At 42.7% G+C, this 19,857-nt stretch overlaps 2 protein-coding genes across 3 annotated transcripts in view; one reads left to right on the forward strand and one right to left on the reverse strand.

The window, feature by feature from the left end:
* The window catches only part of emilin1b (elastin microfibril interfacer 1b), a 44,934-nt gene extending 41,366 nt beyond the window's left edge, over positions 1-3,568 (forward strand). Inside the window, exons 12-13 of one of the 2 annotated variants that reach the window (XM_049719145.2) lie at positions 1,928-2,062; positions 2,377-3,568. In XM_049719145.2, coding sequence (XP_049575102.1) covers positions 1,928-2,062; positions 2,377-2,699 — 458 coding nt within the window. In that variant the 3' untranslated portion in view covers positions 2,700-3,568. The remainder of the gene's footprint in view (positions 1-1,927; positions 2,063-2,376) is intronic. The other variant, XM_049719146.1, reaches the window with a different exon arrangement.
* Positions 3,569-16,068: 12,500 nt separating this feature from the next.
* Positions 16,069-18,556, reverse strand: mthfs (5,10-methenyltetrahydrofolate synthetase (5-formyltetrahydrofolate cyclo-ligase)). Its single transcript, XM_049719177.2, has 3 exons — positions 18,276-18,556; positions 16,770-17,034; positions 16,069-16,571 (listed from the first exon to the last, which is right to left on the reverse strand). The coding sequence occupies exons 1-3, from the start codon at positions 18,402-18,404 to the stop codon at positions 16,345-16,347; spliced, it is 621 nt and encodes a 206-aa protein (XP_049575134.1). The 5' UTR covers positions 18,405-18,556; the 3' UTR covers positions 16,069-16,344.
* Positions 18,557-19,857: the final 1,301 nt, after the last annotated feature.

The raw sequence follows: 19,857 nt of genomic DNA on the forward strand, positions 1-19,857 counted from the left end.
TTCAGTCTTTTTTTAGGTTGGGGTAGATCAGCGTGCTATTTTTTTTTTTAATCATTCGTGTAAAGAAACATTTTTAAAATATGGGTATGCCTTTTACACAGTCCTCTTCATATCACCCTAAAAGTTTTCATTTAGATTAGGGCTTTGTGCAATAAAGCATGTTATTTGCTTCTGGTGAATACCTTGTTTTCTTGAGTTGGCTGTACAATGTATGTCAACTTTTTGCGGTGTGGTTTTGAAAGATGGAAGTCTTTCGTTTTTACCATTTTTGGATTAGTCACACCAAAATTTTGGGGGATTAATTTAGTTTAACTCATATTCCGCAAATGCAATATTAATCAGAATGCCGTGTTTAGACTAATGGGGGCAACATACAACATATTATTGTAAAGAAACTTTTGGGGTTGACTTTTTTAAAGGCTCTGCAACAAACACAAACTCCAGCCAAATCGGCCACCACAGGTTAATTAAAGGCCATGGCATAAAAATGTTTCTTTAATCGTACTTTAAATGTTTCTACTGAGGTAGCAGTTCTGATATCTATCGGTTGGGCATTCCAAAGCTCTGGAGCCCAAATGCTCTAGACCAGGGGTGTCCAGACTTTTTGCAAGCTTTCTACATAATTGTTTAAGCGTACGTGTTTCATCCGTGAAACACAAAGTAGACTTTCTATAGCGGGTTTTAAGACGTAGAGGCGCTACAGAGTCGATGGCAATTGACAGTGTCACGTTGAATTCATTTGTAAGATTATCAATTGAGCCAATATATGCGGCAGTAGCCGGTGGCAGTAACTCAGAGAGTGCAATCACAATTACGAAGTTACTATTACGGCTGCTGTAACTTTGATTTGACAGAGAGCTAACATTTCTGATTTTATTAGGTATTAACAGTTGTGTATGGCAGTACCGTTATATTTGAGGTTGCCAATCCTTGGGATAATACCAGATATAAGGTATTTTCATTGTTATGCGTTGCTGCCAGTATTGCTTGCGTAAAACCGAACGTTATCAATTATTGTCTGAAACGCCAGAGTAAGTGGCTCTGACGGTACATTTATATGGATATTGAAATCCCCCATAATTATTATATTATCCGCATTTGTCACTAGGTCAGCCATGAATTCTGAAAATTCAGCCAGGAAACCAGAGTAAGCCCAGAGTGGACGTTAAATAACAGCGAGATAAAACAATGGCAAGGCTGTGGATCGGACAACGAGAACTTCAAAGTTTTAAATGCGTTAATCCAGGGGTGTCAAATTGATTTTTTTTGCGGGCTGCATTGTAGTCATAGCTTCTTTCGGACGGCCATTATGACTGTCAACCCAAATAAATGTATGAGCACCTCATATTATATACAGTAAAAGCTACAAAACAAACTGACAAATAACTTGTTTTCAAATCAGATGAGTAAAAATTGGTCAAATATTTAAAAAAAAGATGTTATTAAAAGTGAAAACAATTTGCAATTCTAGTAATGACACGAATTTGATGCACAATTTGTCTTCGCGTTCCCACATAAAATGATGTGGCGAACCGTATCTGGCCCCCGGGCCTTGAGTTTGACACCTGTGCGTTAATTGAACGAGGGCTAAGAGTCTAAGAAAAGTCTAAGAACGGAATTGGAGATAAAGGTTTCACCCCCACCTTTTTTTATAAGGACGCGCAACATGCAATCTCACAAAATTTGGAAGCGAGGACTCATTAAGCGGCAGTGATTCATTAGGTTTTAACCAGGTCTCGCAAAGACCAAAATGTTTAGATTATGGTCTGTGATGAGGTCATTAACGAGTAGCGCTTTCATGTGGAGTGATCTAATATTCATCAGATATCTATCGGAGGATTTTTGGACGAAATGTGAGTAAGATAAAATGGAGCCCAAAGTGTGTGATTAAATCAGATCCTAATTTGTAAAAAAAAATTATTTTCAGGACTACCAGGTGCTGATGCTCATATACCCAAATTGTCCTTCTCTGCTGCCCTTACTGTTCCCATGGAGATTCCAGGGACCATTATCTTTGACAAGATCTTTGTTAATGAAGGTGACTTCTATGACCCCAGAACAGGTAAACATAATTTATTCTTGTCAATGATTCACAAGCCAACAATTGGCCTGGCCCTTGATGAGGTGAATAGATCCAGATCTTTAAGTCTCATTTTCAATTTAGAACAGTGGTTCTTAACCTGGGTTAGGTCAAACCCTAGGGGTTCGGTGAGTCGGCTTCAGGGGTTCGGCAGACCTGGTATGCATATGAAACTGATCGGGTTCGGTACCTCCAAAAAGGTTAAGAACCACTGATTTAGAATATTGATACATTTTTGTTCTCGTGATATTTATGTCTCCAAGGTTTATTTAAGCAAATGCTCATCTCTTCCTCAGGTATTTTTACTGCCCCAGTTGATGGACGCTACTTTTTTAGCGCCATCCTAACAGGCCACAAGAATGAGAAGATAGAGGCAGTTCTTTCTAAATCCAACTATGGCATGGCCCGGGTGGATTCTGGTGGCTACCAGCCTGAGGGTCTGGAGAACAACCCTGTGGCTGAAGTTAAAACCTCTCCAGGCTCTCTTGCTGTTTTCAATATCATCTTGCCCCTGCAGACTCAGGACATAGTCTGCATTGACTTGGTTATGGGAAAACTGGCCCATTCTGTGGAACCACTTACCATCTTTAATGGGATGCTTCTCTATGAAGATATGTGATGGCTTCTTGTTGATGTCTGAAAAATGTAAGACACTAAATGAGAAAGGACAGAGTACCTGAATAATGGAGTTTCCAGATAAGTCAAGACAAGCCCACAGGAGGCAGCACCAAAACAATGATATCATATGATACAATGATAATGATATATTAGGAAGTGACCAACAACTTTATGTTAACAGAGTAAAAGTTCAAAGTATTGAGAAGGTTTTTTTTATAATGTATCAGATTATGTGACAACAAACTTGGTTAACCAGTTTAATGTGATTGTCCTCAAAACTTAGTTTTCTGCTCAGTATTGGTTTATATAGATAAATGCAGTACACACCACAAGTGTGTATATCTACAGGTTAATGTTAATTATAATTACAATGTGTTAATGTGTTTAAAACCTACACCTATGTAGTAGTAAGCAACTTTATGTTAAGTGTGGTAACTTGAGAACATGCTGTGGTCAACAAGTTTATGTTTTTGGACTTCTAATCATTCTCAACTGTCACGGGAACTTATATATGTCTATGAAATTTCTGACATCTTTGTTCAGTCTGAAAGCAATTATACTCTTAAGTTTGTACTAGTAAGAGTTTCTCTTTTGAATGTTTTATCATACATTGCACATTTTTGGGTTATTTTGCGTTTCCAAATGTCTATATGTCACCCATGAGACATACTAATTTTAATTAACAAGTAAAAAAAAATCTAGTAGTATTCTGTATTATTTGTTTAGTCTCTGCAGATGGTTACTAGAATTTTAATGTACTTTTAATGTATTAAGAGCACATTAGAATTACTGCCTCACAAAATGGTAAAATGTCTTTGTTTTGTCTTAAAGAGAATGTAAGGTATTAAAAATTTAAATATTTAATGCAAACATTTTTGTCATATTTATTATGTATCGCTCTGAGATTTTTGTTCAATTGTTGTGTGTGTGTGAGTGTGCGTGCATGCGTGTGTGTGTGGTTGCGTCTGTGCGTGTGTGTTGTGTGTGCACACGCACATGCGCATGCATAAGTTTGATGTGAGCTAAGCATGATTGAAATTTCCATAAAACAAAAATAAACTTATGTTCAAGAAAAATAGGACAAATATTTTATTTTCAGGATTGATTACTTACTTGGAAAAGGACTTGGACATTAAGGGTGTATTCAGACCAGAAAAGTCCTTTAATCCGCTTGTTTGGTTCGGGCCAAAAGCGGACTTAATTTTTTTCGCTTGGTGCGGTTCCTATTCAGACTGTACATTTTGCATTTTTGGACAGCAATGACAGGCGGTACACAGAGCACAGACCCGGAAATGGAGAAAAACGTGTTTCTGCTCTGCATATTTGTGCTGTTGGTTCGGTTCTTTGCTGTTTGTATTCACACCTGAAGCGAACCTCACCAGAGTTCGTTTGGAAGCGAACCGAGGCCACTTGAAAAAGTGGGTCTCGGTGCGTTTCTTTAATCCACACCAGGATTCATTTGCATGTATTCACACCTGCACAATGGTCCAGAACAACGTTAGAATCGAACCCTGGTCTGTTTAAGGCGGACCAAACAGTCAGGTCTGAATACACCCTAAATTAAAGCTAATTTATGTTTTCAAAGTTATGCATCCCCAAAAACTAGTACAGCTCAATTTAATCCGAAATTATGAGTACAAATTACCCATAAAACACAACTAGTTCCATCAACTTCACAAATTTAAGTTTGTAATACTTTTCGCAAAACTTGGAATAATGTGTACTTAATCTCTTGAATTATTTTGAACGTTCGGGTTTCCAGTGAACTGGATCCTTTCCCATTACGCAAGCAGCTGATAGGCCTTAATCAAATAATGGTGTCAATAAATACAGAGCTGTTGTAATGATTCTTTTCATGCTGTTGATTCTTGAAAATCCTTAGACCTTATACACCCATAGCAAAGACTTTTTCTTTTACTACTGAACCAGCTGAGCTCATTGAGTTGGCTGCTGGTTGATTAATCTTTTCCAGATGTTTCTACCGCCACCAGCTCAGTGCATATTCCTTCTGAATATTTACCTATGTCACAGTGGGAGGGGTGACTCTTGCATATAACATTCTACGGGTCAGTTCAAGTTGCACACATAGCACATGTCAAAAAGATTGAATCAGATCACACGTCTACCTGCAAAGCTACCAATCAGGAAACCATTAGGTTTACAATGGTTTTACAGTGTATAAGAAAAACATCTGGAAGTAGTTCTCCAAAGTTTTATTGTTACCATGGTAGTAACCTGCAGGTTGTCACCAAACTTCTGGATTTCTTTATGGACGCATGCCTTTGAGAGTCTTAAATCAAATTACAAAGTCAAAAATGAGACAAACAGGTTCTAGATCTTCATCCACCCCAACCCTCCCTGCTCTATTCAGTGAGATAAACGTGGAGGGATACATATACATATTTATGTAATGCCTGACTTGACCTTCGGTAGCCAAATGAACAGGCAATAACAGCCAGAAAACAGTTCATTCACTCCTGCAAAGAGTCACACAAACATCAAGTTTTTATCCAAAACTTTTGTATTGATTTATAAATACACAGGGCCTATTGAACTTCACATACGCTTGCTTGTGTGTTATTACTACACAAACTGCAAAGCACACAGTTCCATCCATCCATCTTCTTCCGCTTATCCGGGGTCGGGTCGCAGGGGCAGCAGCTTCAGGAGGGACTCCCAGACTTCCCTCTCCCCAGCCACTTCATCCTGCTCATCCCAGGGGATCTCAAGGCGTTCCCAGGCCAGCTGAGAGACATAGTCTCTCCAGCGCGTCCTGGGTCGTCCCCGGGGTCTCCTACCGGTGGGACATGCCCGGAACACCTCCCCAGGGTGGCATCCAGGAGGCGTCCTGATGAGATGCCGAGCCACCTCATCTGGCTCTTCTCAACGTGGAGGAGTAGCGACTCTACTCCGAGTCTCTCCCGGATAACCGAGCTTTCACCCTATCTCTAAGGGAGAGCCCGGACATCCTGCGGAGAAAACTCATTTCGGCCGCTTGTATCCGGGATCTCGTTCTTTTGGTCACGACCCATAGGTGAGGGTAGGAGCGTAAATCGACCGGTAAATTGAGAGTTTTGCCTTTTGGCTCAGCTCTTTCTTTACCACGACGGACCGGTACAGAGTTCGCATTACTGCCGACGCTGCACCGATCCGCCTGTCGATCTCGCGCTCCATCGTCCCCTCACTCGTGAACAAGACCCCAAGATACTTGAACTCCTCCACTTGGGGCAGGATCTCATCCCTGATCCGGAGAGGGCATTCCACCCTTTTCCGATCGAGGACCATGGACTCGGATTTGGAGGTGCTGACCCTCATCCCGACCGCTTCACACTCGGCTGCGAACCGCTCCAGTGAGAGCTGGAGATCACGGCCTGAAGAAGCCAACAGCACCACATCGTCTGCAAAAAGCAGAGATGTGATGCTGAGGTCCCCAAACCGGACCCCCTCAACGCCTCGGTTGCACCTAGAAATTCTGTCCATAAAAATTATGAACAGAATCGGTGACAAAGGGCAGCCTTGGCGGAGTCCAACCCTCACTGGGAACGAATCCGACTTACTGCCGTAAATGCGGACCAAACTCTGGCATCGGTGATACAGGCACCAAACCGCACTTATCAGTTGGCTCGGCACCCCGTACTCCCGAAGCACCCTCCACAGAACCTCCCGAGGGACACGGTCGAACGCCTTCTCCAAGTCCACAAAACACATGTGGACTGGTTGGGCGAACTCCCATGCACCCTCGAGGATCCTGCTGAAGGTGTAGAGCTGGTCCACTGTGCCATGGCCAGGACGAAAGCCACACTGCTCCTCCTGAATCCGAGGTTCGACCTCCCGACGGACCCTCCTCTCCAGCACTCCTGAAAAGACCTTACCAGGGAGGCTGAGCAGTGTGATTCCCCTGTAATTGGAACACACCCTCCGGTCCCCCTTCTTAGACAGGGGAACCACCACCCCAGTCTGCCAATCCAGAGGCACTGTCCCCGATGTCCACGCAATGTTGTAGAGGCGTGTCAGCCATGACAGCCCCACAACATCCAGAGCCCTTAAGAACTCCGGGCGGATCTCATCCACCCCTGGGGCCTTGCCACCGAGGAGTTTTTTAACTACCTCAGTGACTTCGACCCCAGAGATTGGAGAGTCCGCCTCAGATTCCCCAGGCCCTGCTTCCACAATGGAAGTCATGTAGGTAGAATTGAGAAGGTATTCTCCCCACCGACTCACGACGTCCCGAGTCGAGGTCAGCAGCATGCCATCCCCACTATAAACAGTGTTGAAGTTGCACTGCTTCCCCCTCCTGAGACGCTGGATGGTGGACCAGAATTTCCTCGAAGCCGTCCGGAAGTCATTCTCCATGGCCTCGCCAAACTCCTCCCACGCCCGGGTTTTTGCCTCAGCAACCGCTGAAGCCGCGTTCCGCTTGGCCATCCGGTACCTGTCAGCTGCCTGCGGAGTCCCGCAGGCCAAAACGGCACGATAGGACTCCTTCTTCAGCTTGACGGCATCCCTTACCACCAACGGGTTCGGGGATTGCCGCCACGACAGGCACCAACGACCTTACGGCCACAGCTCCGGTCGGCCACCTCAACAATGGAGGTGCGGAACATGGTCCACTCGGTGTCAATGTCCCCTGCCTCCCCCGGGACGTGGGAAAAGCTCTGCCGGAGGTGGGAGTTGAAGCTCTTCCTGACAGGGGACTCTGCCAGACGTTCCCAGCAGACCCTCACAGAGCGTTTGGGTCTGCCAGGTCGGACCGGCATCTTCCCCCACCATCGGAGCCAACCCACCACCAGGTGGTGATCAGTTGACAGCTCCGCCCCTCTCTTCGCCCGAGTGTCCAAAACATGCGGCCGCAAATCCGATGACACGGCTACAAAGTCGATCATCGAACTGCGGCCTAGGGTGTCCTGGTGCCAAGTGCACACATGGACACCCTTATGTTTGAACATGGTGTTCATTTTAGTAAATCCGTGTCGAGCAGAGAAGTCCAATAATAGAACACCGCTCGGGTTCAGATCGGAGGGGCCGTTCCTCCCAATCACGCCCTTCAAGGTCTCACTGTCATTGCCCAAATGAACATTGAAGTCACCCAGTAGAATGATGGAGTACCCAGAAAGAGCACTCTCCAGCACTTCCTCCAGGGACCCCAAGAAGGGTGGGTACTCTGAGCTGCCGTTTGGTGCATAGACACAAACAACAGTCAGGACCCGTCCCCCCACCCGAAGGCGGAGGGAGGCTACCCTCTCGTTCACGCTACGCTGTCGTTTACCGGGGTGAACCCCAATGTGCAGGAGCCCAACCCGGGGTCAATAAGTATACCCACACCTGCTGGACGCCTCTCACCGTGGGCAACTCCAGAGTGGAAGAGAGTCCAGCCCCTCTCGAGAGGGCTTGTACCGGAACCCAAACTGTGCGTGGAGGCAAGTCGGATTATGTCTAGTTGGAACTTTTCTGCCCCACACACCAGCTCGGGCTCCTTTCCAGCCAGAGAGGTGACATTCCATGTCCCAAGAGCCAGCATCTGCAGCCGGGGATGAGATCGCCAAGGTCCCTGCCTTTCGCCGCCGCCCAGCTTACACTGCACCCGACCCCTTTGGCCCGTCCTACAGGTGGTGAGCCCATGGGAAGGGGGACTCACGTTTCCTTTGCGGGCTGCGCCTGGCCGGGCCCCATGGGCGAAGGCCCGGCCACCAGACGCTCGTCTTTAAGCCCTGCCTCCAGGCCTGGCTCCAGAGGGGGGCCCCGGTGACCCGCGTCCAGGCGAGGGAAAACGAAATCCATTTATGTGTTCCTTCATAAGGGGCTTGTATGAGCCTTGCTTTGTCTGGCCCCTCACCTAGGACCCGTTTGCCATGGGTGACCCTACCAGGGGCATGAAGCCCCAGACAACACGGCTCCTAGGATCATAGGGGCACGCAAACCCCTCCACCACGATAAGGTGATGACTCACGGCGGGGCAAAGCACACAGTTAAGATACAAATTAAGTCTGCACAGTAAATATACTGGAGTTAATTCAACATCACTGGTTTTAATTTGAACACTGGCAATGTGTCTATAAAAGTTTTAAATGTTCAACACCCAATAGTGAGTTCCAGCAGGTGAATTATTGTTGAAAGTGAGGTAATATTGACATTATATAGTGTTTAGATTAACAATTGTGTTTCCCAGCTCAGCTTGTGAACCTTGCATGATGAAACTCATAAAACAAGTGAGCCGTAATTGGTTGGTATCTGAGCAACTGTGCTGTTATTTTCAGATGATTACAAGTGGCAAGTGGTCACCCCAAAATGGATAAGAATGGGTGGATTTTACTGTTCTATTTATATTCCACAGATTACACTCTTGGGAATGCTTGTGAACACACTGTGGAACTAACATAAGTGGAACTAAAATACTGTACCTTACACATAGCTGGCATTTAGCAGCCAAACTCATCGCTGTTCTTATATTTCTCACGCAGGATCGTAACGGGAACAAAATTTGACCAGGGGATACAAAGCTGGAAGTTCAGACATCCGCGAGAGACTCGGAGTCGAGCTGCTGCTCCTCTGCATTGAGAGGAGCCAGATGAGGTGGCTCGGGCATCTGATTAGGATGCCTCCTAGAAGCCTCCCTGGTGAGGTGTCTCACCAGAAGGAGGCCCCGGGGACGACCCAGGACACGCTGGAGAGCCCTTGCCTCTCAGCTTCTCTGGGAATGCCTTGGGATCCCCCGGGATGAGCTGGATAAAATGAATGAGGAGAGGGAAGTTTGAGCTCCCCTGATGAAGCTGCTGCCCCCGTGACCCGACCCTGAATAAGCATTAGATAATAGATGAATGGACTCACCGGCAGCCGTCACGCGCCGAAAGTTAATCATCACCGTACGCCCTCACACACCGAAATGAAATCATCAAACTCCGAGACTACTTAGACGTCCGCACACATGCATACACACTCACGCACACAACTTGTTGCGTGACTATCAAAACTCATTTGTCACTGAGATTGGCAAGGTAGGCTGTGTCCAACACGCGGAAGGAACGAAGCTTGAAGGCAATCACTGCAGTTTGTGTTTCTTCAACTGGTCAAAAAATCTGTACGTTAAATATACCATTAATAAAAACAAAGTATTGGGCAAAAAGACGGTAACAAACTCGCGGTCAACAGAAATATTGTCACCCAGTCCCCTCTCTCCCACAGGGCAAACAAACATTTCTAGGTAGACACAGTTTGGCTCAATTGGCACTATTTACGATTCCTTTGGCTGCTCATAAACACTGTACACATTGTATGAAATGGTAATTTATTATAGATGACAGTGGCTGTACAGCTATATTAATAAAATGTTGAGCACTGTAACTAAGTGCTATCTCACCTTTGAAGTGACTGTAAACTTGATTTATGTTTTAAACAGATGTCCTCTTCCTATTTTACCTGCCCCATGCAGTTTTTGGGTCGATTTCCGGACCTGGTCGTACCAAAAAAAAAAGTATTAATGAAAACAGATTCCCCATGACTGAAAATTTATAAGGAGCTACAGAGCAAAAGAACAAAGTTAGAGGAAAAAATAAATTTAAATTTTTAAGCAAAATTATAGAAAAACTAGTTTATCAATTCAAAGATTTCCTCATTATTTGTAAGTTATTTGAAAAGTATCAGTTTTAGGGTAAACCATAGAACAGAGACCGCCTTTATTAAGATTTTAAATGATTTTAGGTCAGTGGTTCTTAACCTGGGTTCAATCGAACCCTAGGGGTTTGGTGGGTCGGTCTCAGGGGTTTGACAGAGCCCCCACTGAGGAGGTCCGAACAAACCTGTTTTATCGTGTAGCTTCTGATTTGCCAGTATGTAATTGTTGCGAATTCATGCATTGTGTTGGTTTGGTTCTTTGAACAAGGTGATGTTCATGCACAGCTCATTTTGTGCATTAGTACAAAACATCTATGTCTTGAATTTAAAAAAAAAAAAAATTCTCTAAGGGGTTCGATGAAGGCGCATATGAAACTAGTGGGGTTCGGTACCTCCAACAAGGTTAAGAACCACTGTTTAAATGGGCTAGAGACACCAGTATATGTATAAATCGGTTTTAGTTAGCTTATGGGCTTATAAATATAAATTGACGCTCGAAACAACGAAAAGGAAGCTGTTGCTCTGAAAAATATCATTTAAATTTGCCGCACAGACGAGTTTGACTGCACCGAGCCGCCAGCCGGAAGTGACGTCTCATGACGTCTCAAGTTGTACGTGTTTAGCTTCAGTGAATGTAAACAAAAAGAGAAGAGGGGCCAGCGCGGAGACGTCGGGCCAGGTTTGCGGCCAACCCAGCTCGCCTAGCCGTGCCTTCCATTGTCCTGGCGTACATTCGTTCGCGGGACGACAAGATGGGTTGAGTTCGCCTGATAGGATCCACGAACCGGACAGTGCGTGCCTGCTGTGTGCTCGTGTTCACAGTGGCCTGGTTGACTGTCATCTTTCCGGACCCTGCTGTGCATCGGGAGCGGCTAGCGTGCTATCACTCTTATTGTTCATCTATTTGTTTTATTTTTCCTGTGTTGTTTACTTGTATGTGCGTTGTGTCTTATCTTTCCGGACTCTGCTGTGCATCGGGAGCGGCTAGCGTGCTATCACTCTTATTGTTCATCTTCTTGTTTTATTTTTCCTGTGTTGTTTACTTGTATGTGCGTTGTGAACGCTGTCTTGTCACCCTGGGATAGTGAGAAACGTAATTTCGATCTCTTTGTGTGTCTTGACATGCGGAGGAATTGACAATAAAGGAGACTTTGAGACTTTGACTTTGAAAAGTATGTCGAAGCGTGACGGGAGGGGCACAATTCAGAAAACGTGCTCAGCTCGTCGAAAAAATGCGATTTAAGAAATAAAATTAAAAATGCGCCTAAAACCTAAACCAAACGCTACAGATGTTCATTTCTTCATTCGCAGTGGTCAACTCGGCACTCTACTCTTTTTACTATGCCAACCTAACCACAGTGACGGAAGAGGCACAATTCAGAAAACGTGCTCAGCTCGTCGAGAAAATGCGATTTAAGCAATAAAATTAAAAATGCTTATAAAACCTAAACCAAACGTTGCAGGTGGTCATGTCTTCATGTGCCGAGATCAACTCGGCACTCTAAAGCCCCCAAGAGCACTTTTTACTATGCCAACCTAACCAGAGTGACGGGAGGGGCACAATTCAGAAAATGTGCTCAGCTCAGCCCAAGTGAACTGCTAGATTCATCATATTCTGCGTCAAAAGAGGTTTCTGAATCGCATAAAATGATGCTAATATTGCCGCTAGAAACGGAGCTGTCGCTATCATCTGCCATGTTGTTTGGGTTTGTTGTCATCCAGTTGTACAACTTGTGACGTCACAGTAATGGCGCCGCCAGTTTGGCTTCGTGCGGGACCCGATCGATAAACTGGCATTTCATTTCAGCTTTATTCTTAGTAATCGGTGTCCATTTTTAATTTCCAATGCGGCAAATGTGTTCACTTTATACATTCTATCAAATTCCGTTCTAATTGAAAAAAAAAAGGGATGTCTCTAGCCCTTTAAATGTAATATTGATTCACATAAACTAACTGTATGGATACTGTTTGATTTGAGCCCTGCTTTTGGTACGGTAGGCCATATACCATTCTTTAAAATCGACTGAAATACATGGCTTACCTCTTCTGTGTTGTAAACAAATGGTTTTGATCTTACCTCAGTGAGCGACGTGTTGTGGTATATGCTCCTCTGTGGTCTAAGAAGTAACATGCGGTGAGCCTCAAGGTTCAGTGTTATTATTGTTTGATTTATTTACGCTTCCTCTTGACCGTGTCATCAAAAGGCACAGAGTGAATCTTCACAGCAACGCTGATGATATGCATCTGTACATCTGTTTCCCCTGATGCCAGTCAAGTGGGTGCTCTTTTAAACTGTATCATGGACATTATGACCTGGATGGCAGAGAACTATCTCCATCTTAACCAGGACAAAACCGGTCCTGAGGTCCAGAGGGAGAAACTTAACAAAAAAACAAACACTGTATTTACACCCCTCATCTCTGGTGAAATATCTGCGTGTTATTTATGACTCTGAGTGTATCACTTTCACTTTTATTCCACAAATTAAAAGTGTAACATAATGGCTTTTTATCACTTGTTGAGAGTTCGCCCTTTTCATCCTGTCCAACATAAGAGATGGTAATGCATGCTTTTATCACCAAATTGATTACTGTAAAGGCTTGCTTTTTGATCTTCCTAAGAAAATTTTTTTACAGAAAAGGAATCGTTTCGAGACGGCTCGGTGATTCACTGGTTAGCACGTCCGCCTCATAGTTAGGAGGGTGCGGGTTCAATACCATCTCCGACCCTCCCTGTGTGGAGTTTGCATGTTCTCCCCGTGCCTGCATGGGTTTTCTCCGGGCACTCCGGTTTCCTCCCACCAGAGATGGGACCAAGTCACACATGTGCAAGTCTCAAGTAAATCTCAAGTCTTAACCTTCAAGTCTCAAGTAAGTCCCAAGTCATTTTTGTCTTGGGCAAGTCAAGTCAAGTCCTTAAATAGGTCAAGGCAAGTCCAAGTCAAGTCCTTAAATAGGTCAAGTCAAGTCAGAGTCAAGTTAACTGTAGTTTTTATTTATTAACTTGCTCCATATTAAATCATATTTACTTAATTCAGTTTCATCATCATATTCATTGCATTAAAGCTATATATATACACCTATTTAGATAAATGAAAAGCACTTACTTGGCAGAATGGCTCTTCAAATGACGGACAAAGTTTGAAGTTGTCGTCTGGCTGTCCGAAATGTTTTTGTTGCATATCTCGCACTGTGCTGTCCGTCTTTTGAGGTCATAAAAGTAATTGCGATAGCCGAAGGTGATGACTCGCGGTACCGCTCCCGCTGACATGTTTGCGCATGTCTGATATAAAGGGCCGTGATTCTCCAATAAACACGTTCGGTAGGTAGAGAGGGCACGACTGATTGATTGACAGGGTAGTGATCCAATCATGACAACGCCATTCTCAGCCTGTGCTCCTACCGTGTTATCGATATTATTTTTTTAAATGTATGATTCATTTTATATTCAAACTGAAAACATAAACTAAATAACACTGAAGTCATTCAAGTCATCGTGTCTCAAGTCAAGTCCCGAGTCTTTAACTTCCAAGTCCAAGTCGAGTCTGAAGTTTTTTTTTTTTTTTTGTCAAGTCAAGTCACAAGTCATCAAAACAGCGACTCGAGTCGACTCGAGTCCAAGTCACAGTGACTTGAGTCCCTATCTCTGCAAATAACTACCACAGAATTATTCAGCACATGTCCGGACTAAGACTAGGAGGCAGGAGCATATTACGGCAGTTTTAAAATCTCTACATTGGTTCCCTCTGTAATTCAGGGTCGATTTGAAAAGCATTATTGCTGGTTTGTAAATGTTTTAATCGTCTAGGTTGGGTCATCACATCTTTCAGATCTACTACGTGTATTGTATGAACTCTTGCTTCCTCTGAGATCCTCTGACACTCGCCTTCCAAAAATCAAGGCACACACTCATCATGAGCCCCTTTTCCACCAATAAATTCAGTAACATTTAGTTCCTGGTTGTAGGTCATTTCCTAAATGATTATATGCATTGTTTGTTTATCAATGGCCACCGTACTGGTGTGCAGTGGGACAATCAGTATGCTCATCTCCCCAGTTCCATTCTGTTATAATATAATATACATAAAACAGTTATATGTATCTGGCGCCCGCCATTTATGCCAGTGGAAATAAACTACAGTAATGGTAACCCCGGAGCAAACGCTTTCACTGGGAATATAAATTCCTTGTAATACAAATAGATTTTTGTATCCCAGGTGGTTTGGAATTCTAATGCAATTCCTCGTTCTTGCTAAATCATGCAAATGAGAATGTCGGGGCGAATGTTGTGTTACTCATAACTGACACCCTGTGGCTCTTAAAGTTATCGTTCCGGTTTTACACTTCCCATTCGAGGAATAACCTGCTGGAGAACTGCAGGGCTGAAGAGAATATTCATGTTTTTAAGAACAGGCTCAAGACATTCTTTTTTACTTGAGCTTTTAATTAAGACCTTTTTAATGTATTCATCTATTTTATTCATCTTAACTTATGTATTATCTTATGTCTTTTAATTATGTAAAATGTTATTCACATGCTGTGTTTATATTCACAGATCTGCAAAAGTTCTCGGATGATACAGCCATCATTGGTTGGGTACCAGATGGGAATGACCATGAATACAGGGAGCATCATCAGTGACTGTGAGCTGGTGTGGGGCCAATGCTCTTAAAATCAATGCCAGCAAAATGAAGGCGATGGTCATCGACTTCAGGAGGAAGTCACACCCTACTGGACCAGTGAACATCCAGGAAAAGGACATCGAGACAGTGTTCTCTTACAGGTACCTGAGTGTCCGCCTCAACAACAGGCTCCACCTGATGAGGAGACTGGGGTCCTTCAGAGTCTGCAAGAGTGTTAGTCATTTTATGACTCAGTGGTAGCATCTCCCTTGTTCTATGCAGTGGCCTGCTGGGGGAACGGATGCACTGAAAGAGACAGGAGCAGAATTGACAAGCTGGTGCGGAAGGTTGGCTCTGTGCTGGGATGTCCTTTGTCGGTTGTCTGCGGGTGTTGATTTTCGTTCAATAGTCCGGTGTGGGGTGGGAGGCTGTTTTTATTTTACTTTACAGTATGTAAAGCACTTTTGAGTTACATGTCTTGGAAGAAAAGTGCTATACAAGGAGATTGATATAGATTGATTGATAAATATACAAGTACTTTGTACAGCTATACACACAGAGGCACAGGCACACAAGACACAAATGTCTGAAACAATTACTCAATATTTGTTTAATTTGGGTATTGTATTTTAGCTGTAGATTTGATTAAGACTGAACTAACAGTATTCAGTTCAATTCAATTCAGACTAATATTTTCTGTGCTTTAGACTGTGACCCTGAAACGTTTTTTCCGCTACAGAAAAACCTCATGAGATTCCCGGGATGCACCAAAAAAGTAAATATCACAGTCATGGCCTATTTCACCTAGTTCACAAGTCTCTCTAATCTAGTTTTTTTTTAATTAAAACAAAACAAAAAAAAAAAAACATACCAAAGAGAGATGTGAAGAGATTAAACAACACTGCAAACCAAATGCTTTACAATGTGTCTGCAGTACGATAATTTCACTAATAGATAGTGTTGTTGCTCAGCAATATCTCAGATTTCAGTAAGGGGTTGCACAATCTCAAGCGAGTTGGTGTGTACGGTGCCACACTTGGCGTATGAGTACTGTATTTAAGCAGGAATTCGACAAATTTAGCAATTTTCACAACGAAATCATGCACTTTAAAATATAAACAATAAGCACAACGCAGAAAAATAGATAAAAATAATTTTATTAAATTATTTTCTTATTACTCTTCATCACCTGCCTGCACATCCGTGCATGAGTTACACTTGTTTTACCAGTTGAGAGTTTTGGCAGTATGAATGGCTTCTGTCTCAGCAACATAAACTCAAGGATACTTTGAAGATTTGATCATCAGCACACATGACCTGCTGACAGGCACAGCCACCAGCTGTTTCAATGCAAACATCCACACTTCAGCTTAAATTATGCTGATGCAATGCTAAGCAGCACAAAAAAGTAAAATGTTTAATTTCCATCTTCATAGAGGACTTCATCAATGAGCACATCATTGTTGTCAACAGGGATGTCCTGACACAGTTGCTCTTTATAGGCCAAAGCAATGGTGTAGGGCTTTCCTTTGGGGTGCTGGAAGCAGCGCGCTAGATAGGTGTCATAGAAACCCTTGCCCCTGCCCAGACGTTTTCCAGACAGGTCAAACCCAAGACCTGGCATCAAGATGAGATCCAGACCTCCTAAAAAATATTGGTTTAAAATGAGTCTTATGGTTTGTTGTACACTGAGTCATATAGCTTCTGGCATAGACGTGTGGTTAAATTATTGAGGATCTAAAAGCTAAACTCTATTATGCTATACAATTTTATTTGAACTATTTGCAAATTATTTTGCCAGAGGTAAAAAAAAAAAGAAGAAAGAAAATGCAGACTGTCTACCTGCAGACAATGCTTCTTCTCTGCCTTTGTCATCTTCAGAAGGCTGTAGGATATTCCAAGATGTCTTGGATAATGTGGCCATGTCCTGCATACTGTTGAGCTTCAGCATGTCCATGTGGTTGCTACATTGATCATATCTGGGGATGAAGCAGCTTTTACCCACTTTAAACATATCTTTGATGATTTCCTCAGTGTGCACTTCATCATCCATGCTGAGAAACACTGCAATACTTTTACAAGCCAGATATTTTGGGTGTCTGATGAGCTGAAAGAAATAAACAGTGCAAGACAATTAGATTTAATATCACATTTGGATGAGTGGTTATCACTGATGCCTCAGAAGTACAAGTTTCTCGGTTAAAATTGCTTGTCTTTCTGTGTGGAGTTTCAATCGTCTCCCCAAATATGGTTTCTGATCACGTAATCAGTATTTGTTTGTCCACCATGTGGGTAGTTAACATCAGGAAGATTCTCAATATAAATGCTCAATAAATATCAGAACAAAATGAGTCGACCACCATTGGGAGTGTGTAGTCCTATTAACACAAGTAGTATAGTCTGGCTTCGTGGCTTGTAAGCTATTTCAAACAAACATAGTACAAAACAAAGCAACAACAATAGCCTTAAATATGCATACTGTGTACTTATCAATATCTATAACAATCTAACTAGTTCACACATAATAATTAAACATTTATGTTTAAAATGTGTTTTATTTATATCTGATTTTATACAGTAATCCCTCGTTTTTTGCTGGGGTTACATTTAGAAAAGAACCTGTAATAGGTGAAATCTGTGAAGTAAAAACCTTTTTTTTTTTTTTTACCATTATTATACATGTTTTGAATTTTAGCAAGTCATTGAACTTGAATGTTAGATTTGAAAAATAATGGATTAGAAAAATAATTTGAATGGTTAATAATTCATGTAGCTTTTTTGTAGTTTGTAGATAGGATAAGTATTTCTTTTATGTTTTCCCAATATTTCTCCACACAGTAAGTTAGATATAGCAATAATAGAGAACAATATGTATGTAATGATTAATTTATTTATTTTTTGGGAAATCCTTGACTTATCAAGGATTATTTTCCAGGTGATGTTTCCAGCGGAGTATTGAGTCAAATACAACAGGAAGAAATATTATTTAATTTACCGTTTCAATTTTAAAAAGAGTCAACAATAATTTTAATTGGTGTTTTATTTGTATATGTTTGGTGTCCTCAGATTGTGAACTTTGTTTCACCTGATTCAAATATTTAGCTTAACATTAAGCCAATTCTGTAAAATATTTAATTATTTTTTTCCACAGTACTCAGAAGCTGTTCCTGATTTTCTCCAGAGCGCCATGTGTCAGTAGAAGGAAAATTGGATTTTTATTTGTGTAACGCCACGCCATTCCATTAGAATTATAAACATATGTCCCGTTTTCGTCGAAAATATACCAACTTACAGCAATGATGAGCACCATTTAAAAACACAGTCTTCATATGTGTCCAATTTCCTTACCTTTTGGCAAACAATTAAAGACTGTCGGTGCTTCTCCTCTTGACTTAAGAGTGCAACCCGACGTTTTATTTCTTTCCTAAGCGCTTGTTTAGCTGCGCGCATTGCGGCCATTCCGCCTCCTGTAGACATGAGTACAAAGTCTACCTCATCTAAACGTGGGTTGTCTGAAACAGAAGTTAATATTATTAAATATTAACTGGTGTCACGATGCACACGCTTGGAAAGCAAACAAACGTTTACATCCGAGGCGCTCAGCATGTACGCAACATCCGAGTCCTGAATTTGTAGCCCGAGATATGTTGTTGTAAGGGTGAGCCCGGTAGCACATGTCAGCGCTTCCGCCATATTGAATGTGGCGAAGCCGACTCATATAGCAAAAGGTCTGATCTTCATGACACATCGTTTCATGTGTTTTTCTGATGAGTGAGACACATTTTTTTGTGTTTGCTTTTTTTTTTTTTTTTACACAAATAAAAAAAAAACTTTTTACCAGAATTTAAAAACATCATATTTCTCTTGTAAAAGCAAATACGTTTTGCTTAACTTTTCAAACCATCGTAAAAATTACATTTTGTGTCAGAATAAGTCCCACTGACTATGCTTATTACACCATTTGGAAGGTACTGCTACAAAAGACTGTCATTTGGAATATTGTCACCACTGGAGAATTTTGAAGAGACTTACCCAAACGATGACAGGACTGGAACAAACGTTGGGTCATGCACATACTGGTTTTTGGGTCTTGACCATAGACTTCACAGACTGCTGGAGCGGCCCCAGCAGGAGGGGCTGACTTTCAATAAAGACAATTGCCAATTTGGGGTGGAAAAAGTCTTGTCTCTGGTTCAAAATATAACAGCACAGGGCATTGAAGCAGACCCTCAAAAATCAAAGCAATGACGGAGATGCTAACACTAAATAATACTGCTGATATAGAAATAAAAACATTTGTGGGCATGGTGAACCATGTTGGAAAGTTTTCCCCACATGTTGTGGAGCTCACACAGCCAATCAAAGTCAAAGACTGCTGTTAGGGTTTTTCAAATTATCCTTATCGTATGATTATGTTGGAATGCAACCGGTAATAAATAACCTACCTTGTCTCATCCTACACAAGGTCGTAAAACATCCCCTGATATGTTTTGACTAGAGCACAAGGGCTTCCTATTCAGTCTACTCTTACCCCCACTCTTTCTCTTAATAAATATGCCTTTGCAGTTGGGAGAGGCTCCAGATTTCATTCCTGTAGCGAGTGATCTCTCCACCTGCAGGTGTCTAAAAGAACTTGCCTGTCTCCCGTGTGGTTCTTGCAAAATAAGTTGGAGTGAGCAAATCTCTAACATTTTGGTGCCGAAACCCAGGACCTCTCATACCCATCATCTGGCTGACGGAGGACGACGCGCTGTACACCGTCGACGGGCCAGCGTCCACTAGCCGGACCTGGTAAAGAAAGACCTGGGAAGGAAATTCTTCGCTGGGCCAGCATCTTAGGTCTGCCTTCGTCTGACAGAGGTGGATTGACGGGACCCGGCAGTGCAACGAACCAGGGGATAAGTAAGTTAAAGGCCTGAAGTTGTGTTGT

Source organism: Syngnathus scovelli, chromosome 4, assembly GCF_024217435.2.
Source record: "Syngnathus scovelli strain Florida chromosome 4, RoL_Ssco_1.2, whole genome shotgun sequence".
Lineage (NCBI taxonomy): Eukaryota > Metazoa > Chordata > Actinopteri > Syngnathiformes > Syngnathidae > Syngnathus > Syngnathus scovelli.